The sequence below is a fragment of the Drosophila bipectinata genome, chromosome 2R, assembly GCF_030179905.1.
Source record: "Drosophila bipectinata strain 14024-0381.07 chromosome 2R, DbipHiC1v2, whole genome shotgun sequence".
NCBI classification, from domain to species: Eukaryota; Metazoa; Arthropoda; class Insecta; order Diptera; family Drosophilidae; genus Drosophila; species Drosophila bipectinata.
The window spans coordinates 16,298,073-16,311,164 of NC_091737.1; the positions used below are offsets into that span (position 1 = coordinate 16,298,073).

The following is a 13,092-nucleotide window of genomic DNA, read 5'->3' on the forward strand; positions in this document are numbered from 1 at the left end:
AACATTTTCCAGTCCAGGCTCTGACTTGACTCGACTCCATTTTCCCCGGCAGTCACACATCGTCGATGATGATTATGGATGCCACATGCTCCGAGGGAATGGCGTGCTTTGTAATTACATGTCAGGTGCCTGCCAGCCACCAGCCACCAGGCATCGAGACTCGGTTCCGCCAATTTCGCCCGCTTACTCTCGAAATTAATTTCCTTGGCCCACTAAAATCTAAACGATAATGCGAACAATTCGATAAGCTTGGTTGGGCGTAGGTTGGGCGTGGCAAATCCGATTTTAAGCCGGGAATCCCCTTACCCAAGTGCGATCCTATGATTAAACCCACTCCCAGTCTCTCACTTACTCACTCTCCTGGTCGCACTCAATATGTGTATTTAACCCGAGTGAATCGGAATTAAGCACACACGCTAGGATGGTAGTGAGTCAAGCATATTGAAGTCCCAGCCCATACCCCGTTAATGCCCTAAAGCAACAGGAACGACCAGAGCACTGACAAAAAATAGTTGGGATATTTTGTATACATAATAATTTGGGTTGGGAACACTAAACCTTGGCTTTGGCCAGAGTGAAAGAACCAAATTTTTCGAATCTTAATATCAAACCTCATTTTGAATCAAAAATATCATTACTTTGCTTTAATAAAACTGCCCGAAGGAAGCTAATTTTTCACAATGTTCTTCGACAGTCCGCGTTTCCTTGGCAGCTGAAATGGCAAACTGCTGACAGACCGCCGATAGATCTCGGGGCAGGATCTGGTTCTGCGGTCCGGCCCGCACATCCACACAGGCTGGCTCTCCGATTTGGCCAACTGGCAGCGTTTAACTGGCTAAACAGCCAGAGATTCAACGGGGTTGGGGCTTACCTCGTTGTTTCGGAAAATTAAATGCCTGGACAGAACCATCAGCTGCGGAACATGGCTTTGCATATGACAACGAGGCGCTGGCCCCGTGGGTTGAAGGTGGTTTTAAATGTCAGTTGAGCCGGATGCAAGGCACCGTGGCGTATACGTAATATTACGTATACGCGATGTGTGACGTGCCGGCAGAGCTGCCGTGGGCAATTGCACTCAACTGCCGTCGTCTGGCTGCACATGGTGAAAACGTGTTAAATTTATGGTTTGATCTCCTGCTCCGGCATTGCCATTGCCAATACGCCATTGCCAAGCTGCCTTTAACCCTAATATTTATGGCCCAGACGTGAGCACATGTGCCAAATCTCTGGCACTAGCTGAATGATGAGACCATATCAGAAATATGACTCAAACGCCCTTACAGTCAGTCTGAGTCCGGAGTCCGCACATGGGAGCCATCATATTCTCTTTGGAGCTTTCGAGCTGAGCTCATTCACCTTTTCTGAAAGTCATGGGAGTGCAGTGCTGGAAGTGCACTGCAAATGCCAGTGCATCAGCAATTACTGCAGCTCACGTAAAAATCACGTAAGTTTAAATTCACTTTAACATCATTAAGACAAAGTGCGCACATTTCTGCGGTTTTTTCCCCATCTTTAGCCCCCGTACTCTCCTCATTGGGCTGCCCTTTTCCTTCTCGTATTTGCTCTGGAGAAGTCTGAGGTGGAAAGCGGTGAAAACAGTCTAATGAAAATTTAAGTGGTGCTCGCTTGATTTAGCAAATGAGCTGAGTGTGCCACGGCTTTGTGCAGAGTCTGCCGGAGTCTGAGGGCTCGACTCGAGTGAGCACAAGTCGAAAATAACGTAATTTTCGAATTAATTAAATGCCGCTTATGGAACTCCGAATTGCTTGCTCTGCAGTGTGTTTATTGCCGAATCACAATCTGAACTGGGGTGGTCGGGGGCTAAAAGGTTTTCCCATTCTGACGATCCATAAATCTGCCTATAAGCACGCCTAATCTCTGGCCAAAGACTTTGGACCCACTGTGGTGCGCCGTTTGAATGCAAAGGATGTCTGCCGGTGGCCAGTGGTCGATGGGTGGTTGCTGAGTAGGTGGATGGGTGGCCAGCGGAAATTCAGACTGTCCCATCTCAAGGCTGGCCATAACCTTTGACCCATTAAGATAAGCGGGGGCCGTAAACGTGGCCAACAAACAAAGCGGCGAAAATGAATTATTTGGCTGGGCATTTGGCTTTGCACCCCCGCAGAAGGCGATAAGCTGTTTAGGAAGGAAATACACCACGCCAAAAATATACATGCTTTATGATTTCATAGGTTTTGATGAATATACCATATTTACTTTTAGTTTCATGAAAATTTTAAATATTAAAATAAATAAATATCAAATAAATGAATATTATAACCTCTATATACTATAATATATGTATATTGCCAGATATATGAATTATTTATACACTATAAACATTAAAGAACCCGAAGGCTCTTAATGAATAAAACAGGCATTTAAAAGGAATTCATTTTTTTTTTGGCTGTGTGCAACACTCTCATTAGAGTCAGCAGGTTGATCGGGGCTATTCTTCCCGCTATCCCCAACCATTTATCTCGGCAAAATCCGAATGGAAATCGAAACCCAAATCGAAATGCAAATCATTATTTTAGCAGCTGGAGCAGAAGCAGCATGGGGTAGGGTCGGGAATGGCAAGTTGGACAGCAACTGCAGGCAAACGTGCCATGGGCTAGTCCACGTCTCATTGCGGCACATTTCGCATAAGTATCGCACTCTGAGAACTTATTGATGCGCATAAATCAGTGGAATGCAGCCAGAAGAGGGTCGAAAAGTAGTTGCCAAGAGGAGAAGGCAGGACTGGATGGGGTAGACAGTTCGCAGGGACTGTGGCAACTCTCTATGCATGCGAAATCACTGCAGTAGAAAATTAGAAAATTTTCGGCTCTAGCTCCGGCATTCCGTTACATCGGTGTCCCTATCGCACTCGCTATCTCCATCTCTATCTCTATTGCTGGCGCTATCTCACTCACACGTAACTGCAAATCGCGTGGCAAGTGCAACATCTGTGGCATCCAGGCTCTTGCAATGAAATGAAGTCATACAGAAGAGCAGCCACCAAAAACGTGACAACGCCGCCAAAACGACAGCAACAGCTGAAGAAGTTGAGCGACATTAAGGGAAAACCGGGAAAGCCTCCTCCACCCACAATTCCACCCTATCCCCCATATTGCCTCCAAAAAAAGGAGCAGCAAAATAACATCTCTCCCTTTTGCAAATTGCAATTAACGTTGGACGCTCTAATTAGCTCAAACCATCCCGGAACGAGCTCGTTGACTAAGCTTTGATTGCATAATTAGCCAAAGAAATGCCACCCATCCCAGCAGATGGGTGTGCCCGTCCCCCGTCCGACAAAAAATGTACAAAAATGCTTTGGTAAAATATTTTAAAACATCACCTACTTAGCACCCAATTAGTGGAGAGGGGAGCACCCGGCAGAAAAGGTGAGCTGGGCTGGGTTGACTGAGACGCCTTATCAATTACCTGTATCATCAATCAAAGGCTCTTGCAGGTGTAGGGCTTCCAAAATAGCTTGCTTGTTTTTCGCTGCCAAAGATAATTTATAAAACCAAAAAAAAAGTGGCAATCCAAATGACAAATGAAATACTACGGGCAGGTGAGGAGAAAAGCATAAGCATAAATATTATTTAATCTCAAACAAGATGGTATTATATCTGTATTAAAATGAGGTTGGCAACAGAGTTATCATTCATTTATTAAATAGAATATCAGAATTATAAATAGAAATTACCTAGATAAAAGCTTTCACTTGCAAGCCTTTTCATATCATTTTTAAAGCAAACAAGGCTATCTTTTAATAAACTTAATTGATAGATAAGTTCGTCCGTTAACATTTTCGAGCGTAATTAATTTGTTGGCTTAACATTCGAAATCGCATACATTAAATGTGACGAAAGCAGTTAAAAATATTCGCCCACAATCATGCAATAATGAGACGGAGGCATTCGTATGGCAAAACCAATCTGGCCTCGAACGCCTCATGAAATAATCACTACATAAATATATTTACATTTTTTTTATTTTTCCCACAATTGCCGCCAGATCTGAGCGGGTCCTTTGTGATATTTGCATTGCGTTTGCATATTTCCCTCGCACTCCATTTAAAAATAACTTTTAACTTGATTAAAAAATGGCGAAAAGGAAGCCGAGAGGCGCAGGGCAAGGCGGAAACGGAAGTAGCAGCAGCAACAGAAGCTAGTGTAAAGTGAAATCTTGTGCAATTAACTTAAAGCCAACTTGACTTGGCCAAGGGACAGGCAAGGCTAACAGTGGGTGGTGGGCGGCTCAAGGAGGTCAGCATCGCTTCAAAAACTAATTGACATCGCTGACAGCTGGTGCTGAGAGTTCTTTGCCAGCCACCCATCTTCCCAGGCGCCCCTCGTCATTCTCATCCTGCTGTTTTTTCCACTATCGTCCATCTGGTCCTGCTGCTTCTTGCCAAAGGCTCGCAAATATTTTCACAGTTTTCAACTGGATTTTTAGCCACATAGTAAGAGGAATATATAATTCTATAAATGCTAATCAAGGTTTAATCTAAGAGAAAGATTTACAAAAATTAATTAAAAAATTAAAAAAATTTTTACGTTTTTCAATGTATTTGTAAGTAAACCCACTTTTAAACCCACATTTTTTCCTTGTGTATTTATTTTCATTCAACTCGTTCTTCCCTGGCAGTTTTAATTTAATTTTACACCGAATTCTGCACCCTGTCGTGACCAGAGAAGTTGTTCGTTGCAGGCGCCAATTTTCTCGCGTCCTTTTGCGGCCGCACTGCAGGATCATAAGAAGCTCTAGCTGCACATACATAGCTACTGCCGCTGCTACTGCTACTGCCACAAACAGTGGCAACTATTGTCAGGGCCATTTAAAAAGTTTAGTCCGAATCGAGCCAGCACGCTTAATGGCCCTGATTTTAATCAGAAAATGAGTTAAAAGCCAGCTGGCGGCCTTAACGCTTGACGATATCCTCCATCTGACGTTGATTATTGTGGCGCTTTGCCACAATTACTTGCACACGTCGCCGTGGGCTGACGAAGGTGCCACCCTGACTGCCACAAGCCATGGCACACACAGCACCGTGCCACAGCAAAAGTTGGGGCACTGTGCAAAAGTTTTATCTGGAGTCGCGGAAAAGTGACAGGAAACAAAAAATTGCATTAACCGCAGACGAGAAGTAACGAACATTCATCATTATTTTTGGTTTTTTGATGGCGCAATCCGAGGGATTTAAGTGATAAGGAAAAGTTTTGGGGAGATGTGCCGGAAATTGCAGACATTTCCGAAAATAAGCTTTTGTTAAATTTCGAGGAGAGATCAGGATTAAAGCATTTGGGTGTAACTACTAACTATTTATTATTAAGACACTATTTATCACTTATTCCTCAATTTTAAGGCACATGATTTGTTATCTTTGGCCTCGCCTTTCAATTTATTGTTTCCAAACTAAAGAGTTCACTTTTTTTCATTAACAAATGATAGTGATAATCTTTGGCCTTCTGAAAATAAAATTTTGACACAAAACATGTTCCAACAGAATGATCATTTAATGATCTTGTGAATTAATTGGCACCAACGAATATAAAATTGATAATCAGGCTGACTAAGTGATTATTTAAATAGCACTAGACACGAGCGGCTGGAGAATCAAAACATGATGAAATGAGTCACCTCTTAATGGGAGATCAAGTCGAGTTAGACAGACTCTAGACAAAAATTTGATTAATTTGTTTATAAAATAAAATTTGAAAACATGAAATCGTATTGTTTGATTTGGAAAAAGAAGACCTATTTTACTAGGTATAATAGGCTCATAGGCTTTTATGATCGGAGTATCTATTGAAAAATTATGATAAGATAAGAACAAATAAAATACTAATGACCATAAGTTCAATAACATAAAAAAACATATAGATTAAAATAGAAAAATTAACACACTTTATTTAATTAAAAGAGTTGAAGTAAAAGGGTTTAAATATTAAGTTTAGATAGCCTCCAATTGCTGCTGTTGCTGATTGTTCTGGAAGCCCCACGGTTGCCAGGTGAGGGGTTCCATTGGCCTCAGGGAGAATAGGGGTGGAAAGGGAGTAAATTGTCCGCAGGCGGAGCCACTGCACTGTGACTGGGACTGGTAGCCTCCCCCAGTTGAACTTTGGCCCTGGCTCTGGGTACCATCCTCGGAGGTCTGGTACTGACAACCGGGTCCGGTCTGTGTCTGGATCTGAAGGCCATCCTCAGAGTACTGCGTTCCACCGCTGTTATTGCATTCTACGGGTGCCGCCTATTAAAAGGATAACGGATAACGGTTAAATGTGCACCAAGAAAAAACATTTTAAATAATAATAAGATAATATAGAATATATAATACATATGTTATTTATTTAATTTCTTTAAGATGTTAACGATTAGATTAAGTTTTTGGCAGGTGTTCACAATAAAAATAAAAAATTGATTAAAAATAAGGTTTTTTTCGATAATCAAAGAACTTTAATGAAAAGCGCTTTTTATTATATTTAGATTTAAAATAAAAACAAACAAAAATATGGTTAGAATTGTAAATATAACATTTTGAAAAAGGTGAGGAATAACTTTGTAGGTATCTTAGCAGCTTGGTTAAACATAAGCCATAATTTAGTTTTAGCCTTAATTAACTTTTTGTAACACTGCCAAATATATTTTTTTCTATGTAAGACACTACTTCTAGGGGATTTTAATTTTCATTACATTCAGCCCGGACAGCACGCACAGTCCGGCGAGAACGACAGCAAATACGACGACGACAACGCGTTGGCCTTTCATGTTCAGTGTTTAATGGTCCGAGAACAAACTTCGACTGAGCACAATTTAGTATGTGTCCACACGCTTTAAAGCGTTAACAGCCACAAACACGGAGAGATAATTGAATGTATCGCCGATAAGACCACATACGGATTGAATATTTACACTCGCTTTATATTCACTCAACGGTCAACAGCTAGCTGCCCCAGAAAGGGGGCGTAAGACGATGGGTCAGGCCCACCCGAATGTTTAAAAACTTTCCATTGAGTCTCATTACCGATCACATCTGTCTGGGATTCCAAAATATCTTGGCAATGTACCCTCTAACATTGGCGAGTGCTCGTGCTCGTGGATGGGTTATCTTCTCTAGATCTGGTCAGAAATAACCGAAAAATAATAGAAATCCCAGGCTTAGACTGTCTGTTTTTTAAAAGGTCAAGTGGTAACAGACAACATTTTCAATTTAATATTTATGAATAGAATTTAGACAAAACTTTATTTACTTTGTAAACAACAAACTTAAAGTTTCTAAAATAAAAAACAACCCCTTCAATTTACATACATAATTATTTTTTAATGCTCGTTTCCGAGAAAAACATAAAAAAAAGAAACTCTCAGGCTTAGACTGTCTGTTTTTTAAAAGGTCAAATGGCAACAAACAACACTTTCAATTTAATATTTATGAATAGAATTTATACAAAACTTTATATATTTTTAAAACAAAAAACCTGAAGTACCTAAAATAAAAAAACCCCCTTTCATTTACATCTATAAATATTTTTGAATGCTCATTTATTGTTTGGAATTGCTGGAAGCAAGACTTAAGGAGCCGGAGTTCCGGCAGCGGGGGTAGTGACGGACGCTGGTGTTCCGGGACGGCCTGTGGTCACAGCAGCAGTTGTCGGAGCATCACTAGTGCCAACAGCCCCGCTCGTGCTAGCGGCGGGCCTAGAAGTGGAGGGGGCGAGAGTCGGGGCGACAGTCGTGGCAGCGGAGGTGGTGGGTACGCCGTACTTGAGGCAGCTGTCCAGCAGATCGTAGGTAGCGGCAGTGTCGCGGACGTAGTTGCTCTCGGTCGTGTTGGTGCACTGGTACTCGGTGTCCTGAATGGCCTTGATGCCCATGCTCAGACTGCTGGCCGAGCTAGCGGCGTTGGTTGCGATATCATAGATGGTGGATACATCACCCTCAGCCTAGGTATTAATTAGACAATTATTATTTAAAATCATCAAAGGAATATTAAAAATAACCCACCGCACTGGCGTAGCAGTTGAAGAAAGTGGTGGTGTCATTGTCCTTGTCACAAGTGGCAAAAGCACCGCACAGGGTGGACACTTCCTGCTGGTATTCCTTCTGCTGCGTGGTGGCCTCGGCTGTCAGGTTGGCGATCTGGGCGTTCGCGGTGCTGATGCAACCCTGGTACGAGCTGGAGAAGGTGGCGGCCACCTCGTTCAGCATGGGCAGATAGAGACTGAAGCACTGGCTGGTCACATCCGGGGCGACGATGGTGTCAAGGTCGCGGGCATGCACCAGATACTTGTCCAATGCACTCTGCAGTTGCAACTGTACATTGGGCTTGGCCTGAAGAACGAAAACATTACTTTCAACCGAACACATGAGGGCTGAGCACCAAAATATTTTTTACTTGAGCAGCCAGAAAGCTGGCGAGGATCAGGACACTACACAGAAGTTTCATAATGGCGGTATTTTGTCTTTTGGTCGGCGGTCGGATGTGAACTGTCGCTGGCAGAAAGCAGTGCCAAATGCTTTATATACGCGGCCGACGGGGCGGATGATTGATCCGTTTTCGCAAATGAAATTTTGTGAATTTTTTCCGCGGCGGCGGAAGGTGATCAATTAGGAAGGTATTAAGACCTATGCGTAATGCCCAGAGCCCACAAATTGCTTTGCATGTGCATTCCCATCGATGCCATTCACGTGTATTCAGGGCCAAAAGATAAGATGGCCCAGACGCCACCCACCGGAAGCCGCGGTTATGTGCGGTTCTTTGAACTTGTCGAAAAGTCATTCGGCAGCTTAAGGGTTTACCATTTGCAGCGAATCAATCGCTGTAATGATTTTATATAATGAGTAATTAAATGGTATATCTAATGAAAAAATCAACCTACTTTTTATCTGAAAAAAAAAGAATTATAAAGCAATTAATTGCAGACCAAGAAAAATATTCCTATTTTAGGTAAATATTCGCATAACATTTCATTTTTTGCAAGGGTATCCAAAAGTATGCAATGATTTTATACCGATCACAGTTTTGGACTTATTGGATCCACATTTGCAGACGGTCCGAACCGATAAGAACACCATATAAACAAACCATGAATCAACGTCAGATTACTTTTCCAATTTGGGCTTTTTTGCGTGGAAATTTCAGTCGATTTCTGATCAGAGACATGAAAAGTGCTTTAAATACATTGCTAGTTCTGCTCGTTGCCCTAAGGGTAAGCCTTGAATATAAACCGCTGCTTCTAGAACTATATTTTATAATCCAGAGGACTTATTTTAGGTGTATGCTGAACCACCGAGGGCTTTGAGCAGCTTGTGTTCTTATTTGAATGACGGAAAAGAATCGGTTTCAAATCTAGGCACCACCAAGAAATGCTTTGCTCGCTATATGCCGGAATTGGAGAACGAAGGAGCCAGTTGGTCGCAGGGCTACAGTGGCTGCCAAAAGAGTGCCACCAATGAACGACAGTCACTGCTATCGAGGGTCAGTGATGCTCAGGAAAAGATTCGTAAGGCTGCCTTGGGACTAAATTCCTTTATAGAACGGTGCATGGCGATTAGCGAGGCTGTGGATTTTTTCAATTGTTTCGCCAAGATGGTAAGGCCTTAAACATCTACTAACTAAAAGCAAATATAATCAGTTATATGTCCTTTCTTTCAGTCCAAAGAGCACTTGACCACGGTGTACAGCATTTCCTTCAGTTCCTCCGAGGAGGCTGTGATTTTAAATCAAAAACTAAGTTATATTCAAGTTGAACATTATCTTTGCACAAATCGCACTGAATACAATTATATCAAAACCACTGATCAGATATTTCAATCCTTGGACCAATGTCTGCAACAAAATGAAAGTCATTAAATATTTATAATATTAAAGTATAATACATACAAGTTTTTCTTTAACTTATCTTAGGTGTAACTACATATGCACTCAGAAGATAAGATTCTTTTTTTTTTATGGGGGAAATACAGGCTTAAAATTTAGTTTGCACATTGCAGTTAATTGGTGTTTATTTACCCGGTTATTATCTAACTACATGGTAACAGATAAATGGGCTTTACTCTATAAATTCATCGATTTCCAAACGACACTCTGTAAGTTCATTGTGTGCCTTTTTCAAAGCCTCCATATAGTTTTTCTGAGCCTCCAGGCTGCACAGTAGAAAAGTGCGATGCAGTGCATCGTAATCTTCGCGAAGACGAGTATATGCACTTGTCGCATTGTAATTAATTTCAGTTAAAATTTCCAGATTACGACTTCCCTGGAAAAATATACAAAATACAACACTTATTTAAACAATGGAAAAAATTAATTAAAAATAATATTCTTATGTTTGAAGCTTTTAAATATTACTCATTGTGTGCTTTAGAGATAATCTATTCTTTGTGTTTATTTAATGGTTGTTAAGTTACTATATTCATAACAAATTTCTCGAAGTGCATTTTATGGGTTAGTATGACTCAAAAAATAGGCGCAGCTGCCAGGCCCATTAAATAATTATTAATATTTTTTTCAACAGTTTGTTTTTCTCGAAACTATTCAACTACGCAATTATAGTATTTTTTAAATAATTCCGTATTTTTAATGGACAAAATACTCACATTCTCACTTATGCACTGAAAATATTGCAGATCATCATCTAATGTATCGCAAATTCGCAGATTTCCGCACACAGCACTGGATCCCAGTTCGATCTGTAGTCGTTCCAGCTCCACATCCACCTCCAGATTGATGGTTGTCTCATTGGCGTTTAGTTCGCATATTTCGAAGGCATCTGAGTAGGCCAGCGAGGCATTGGCACTTGCCTCAGTGAACTCCTCATGACACTCGTCGATATTTAGATCCGGCGAGAGAGTCAGGTAGTCGATTATCCCACCGGCCTGCGAGTGGCCCGAATAGGTGGAAAGAAACAACAATGCCAAGACCCAGTAGAGGCGACAGCGGGTCTCCGATCTCCCGAACAGACGTAGCGCTTCCATTTGGACGCAGGTCTCGAATGCCATCGCGGAATCAACGACGCCGGTTCGACACGATTACCGGGGTGGCGAGTGGCTAATTGATCATTTCCTAATAACTTGCTTTTACTCCCGATCGGCTTTATTGACCAGCTCCGAAGGCCAATGTTTTATGAGCGCGATTGACAAGTTCAGGTGTTCTAGTTATCAGCCTGCGTGTACACTGATTGCAAACGTCGTTTGGTTTGTTAGTGGCCCCCTGATCCGATCTGCAATCTCCGAGCACCTTGAAAACCCACGGTAGTCCATGTTATGGCGCTTCACTTGGACCGATATGCCACTAATCGTGCAGTGGCGTAGGTTTCGGCTTGATTCGTGTAATTCATAAGAGCTTAACAATCCAATATCTTATCAAAAATATTTATTTATTTTATTTAACATCGATTACGTTTACCCCTTTACTTTAGGCCTACGCCTTTGTTAGAAAATCTATTTTTCAATCAAACCCAAAAGTATTCTTTGCTTTTAAGGCATTGGCTTTTATTGAGCTTTCGAAGTGCCTCTAAAATTTCTAATTGATTTCAATAAATAATGAAAGCTTCGTGTGGACACAATCTTAAACAAAGCGCTTCAACATGTCCCAAATACCCTTGTGAGCCACTGGAAGCGAGCGTCCAAGGTCCTCCTCGGGGGGACGCTCAGGAGCTTCGGTGGGGGCGACGGTGGGAGCAACGGTAGGAGCAGCAGTAGCAGTGGGTGCAGCGGTAGGGGCAGCTGTAGGGGCAGCAGTGGGTTCAGCAGTAGGAGCTGCGGTAGGGGCAGCTGTAGGGGCAGCAGTGGGTTCAGCAGTGGGTGCAGCGGTAGGGGCAGCAGAGGGTGCAGCGGTAGGAGCTGCAGTAGGGGCAGCTGTAGGGGCAGCAGTGGGAGCAGCGGTAGGGGCAGCTGTGGGTGCAGCTGTGGGTGCAGCTGTAGGGGCAGCAGTAGGGGCAGCAGTGGGTGCAACAGTAGGAGCTGCGGTTGGGGCAGCGGTAGGGGCAGAAGTGGGTGCAGCGGTAGGAGCTGCAGTAGGGGCAGCTGTGGGTCCAGCGGTAGGAGCTGCAGTAGGGGCAGCAGTGGGTGCAGCAGTAGGAGCTGCGGTTGGGGCAGCGGTAGGGGCAGCGGTAGGAGCACCTGTTGGAGAATTGGTGGGGGCAGCGGTGGGAGCGTTGGTTGGAGCAGCGGTAGGACCTTCAGTGGGAGCAGCAGTTGGTGCTTCAGTGGGGGCCACACCACCGTTTAAGCAAACAGTCAAGTTGGCATCGCAACTGTCCATCTGGTGAGCATAATCCAATCGAGCTTCGTCCACACAGGCAGTCAAGACGGTCTCCACCTGGGCGTAGGCAGCATTAACACGATTGAAGTCCAGGTTGGAATCACTGTTCAGAGTGAACATGGTCTTGTAGCTGTTGGTAGACTGAAAGAAAAAACAACTTATAAGAAAACAAACATACATATTTAGATTAAACTTATCTGTTCGGAAACAACAAAACCTGGTCATTATAATCTAATATATTTTTTTAAAGGATTAGCTACAATCTTGGGCGCTAAGAAACTTATGAATCTGATTAAGTTCCCTGTGTCGTTAACGAACAAGTAGGTTATAAAGTTTAAGATTGTTATACTTACAGCATCGCGGTAACAATCAAAGAAGTCCAGGCCATCGGAATTAGCTTCGCAGGCCGTCAAATCCGTGCACATTTTGTTGGTGCGTTCCAGAAGGTCGTTGCGCTCCGAGGCGCTTTCCTCGGTGAGGTCGTTCCGGGCTTGTTCGGCGTCGGACAGGCAGCCGGTGTACTGCTTGTTGTAGCCCATGACCACGTTGGTCTGATCGGAGAGGTAGTTGTTGAAGCAATCGTTGGCCAGCTGGGAGTTGTCCCCAACCGAGGGGGCGGCCATCATGCTCCTGACGGCGAACTGCTGGCGAGCCACCATGGCGGCCAAATCAGCCGGATGCTTTGGTACCAAAGCCAAACAGCTGGTGGCCAAGACCAGGCACAGGGCAAAAGCAAACTTCATTTTTATGCACTATTTATTTGAATTCTTTAATTTAGAGGAGAAGGATATTTCGCTACTTCACAAGCCGATCTCGGATTCGTACTGACCACACCTGGTCGA

General features: G+C 43.1%; 6 protein-coding genes across 6 annotated transcripts; 2 read left to right on the plus strand and 4 right to left on the minus strand.

Moving 5' to 3' along the window:
- Positions 1-1,229: 1,229 nt before the first annotated feature.
- Positions 1,230-1,869, plus strand: LOC138926159 (uncharacterized). The gene is made up of 2 exons (XM_070279111.1): positions 1,230-1,444; positions 1,517-1,869. The coding sequence occupies exons 1-2, from the start codon at positions 1,241-1,243 to the stop codon at positions 1,613-1,615; spliced, it is 303 nt and encodes a 100-aa protein (XP_070135212.1). The 5' UTR covers positions 1,230-1,240; the 3' UTR covers positions 1,616-1,869.
- Positions 1,870-5,875: 4,006 nt separating this feature from the next.
- On the minus strand, positions 5,876-6,838 carry LOC108123421 (uncharacterized). The gene is made up of 2 exons (XM_017238547.3): positions 6,685-6,838; positions 5,876-6,241 (listed from the first exon to the last, which is right to left on the minus strand). The coding sequence occupies exons 1-2, from the start codon at positions 6,757-6,759 to the stop codon at positions 5,945-5,947; spliced, it is 372 nt and encodes a 123-aa protein (XP_017094036.2). The 5' UTR covers positions 6,760-6,838; the 3' UTR covers positions 5,876-5,944.
- A 675-nt stretch (positions 6,839-7,513) lies between these two features.
- Positions 7,514-8,493, minus strand: LOC108123375 (gamete and mating-type specific protein A). The gene is made up of 3 exons (XM_043210293.2): positions 8,384-8,493; positions 7,993-8,319; positions 7,514-7,931 (listed from the first exon to the last, which is right to left on the minus strand). Exons 1-3 carry the CDS (start codon positions 8,432-8,434, stop codon positions 7,560-7,562), a joined length of 750 nt encoding a protein of 249 aa, XP_043066228.2. The 5' UTR covers positions 8,435-8,493; the 3' UTR covers positions 7,514-7,559.
- Positions 8,494-9,125: 632 nt separating this feature from the next.
- Positions 9,126-9,875, plus strand: LOC108123583 (uncharacterized). Its single transcript, XM_017238821.3, has 3 exons — positions 9,126-9,197; positions 9,263-9,580; positions 9,644-9,875. The coding sequence occupies exons 1-3, from the start codon at positions 9,150-9,152 to the stop codon at positions 9,839-9,841; spliced, it is 564 nt and encodes a 187-aa protein (XP_017094310.2). The 5' UTR covers positions 9,126-9,149; the 3' UTR covers positions 9,842-9,875.
- Positions 9,876-9,967: 92 nt separating this feature from the next.
- On the minus strand, positions 9,968-11,065 carry LOC108123582 (uncharacterized). The gene is made up of 2 exons (XM_017238820.3): positions 10,585-11,065; positions 9,968-10,244 (listed from the first exon to the last, which is right to left on the minus strand). The coding sequence occupies exons 1-2, from the start codon at positions 10,984-10,986 to the stop codon at positions 10,041-10,043; spliced, it is 606 nt and encodes a 201-aa protein (XP_017094309.2). The 5' UTR covers positions 10,987-11,065; the 3' UTR covers positions 9,968-10,040.
- A 489-nt stretch (positions 11,066-11,554) lies between these two features.
- Positions 11,555-13,061, minus strand: Muc55B (Mucin 55B). Its single transcript, XM_070278337.1, has 2 exons — positions 12,604-13,061; positions 11,555-12,391 (listed from the first exon to the last, which is right to left on the minus strand). Exons 1-2 carry the CDS (start codon positions 12,991-12,993, stop codon positions 11,555-11,557), a joined length of 1,227 nt encoding a protein of 408 aa, XP_070134438.1. The 5' UTR covers positions 12,994-13,061.
- Between the last annotated feature and the right edge of the window lie 31 nt (positions 13,062-13,092).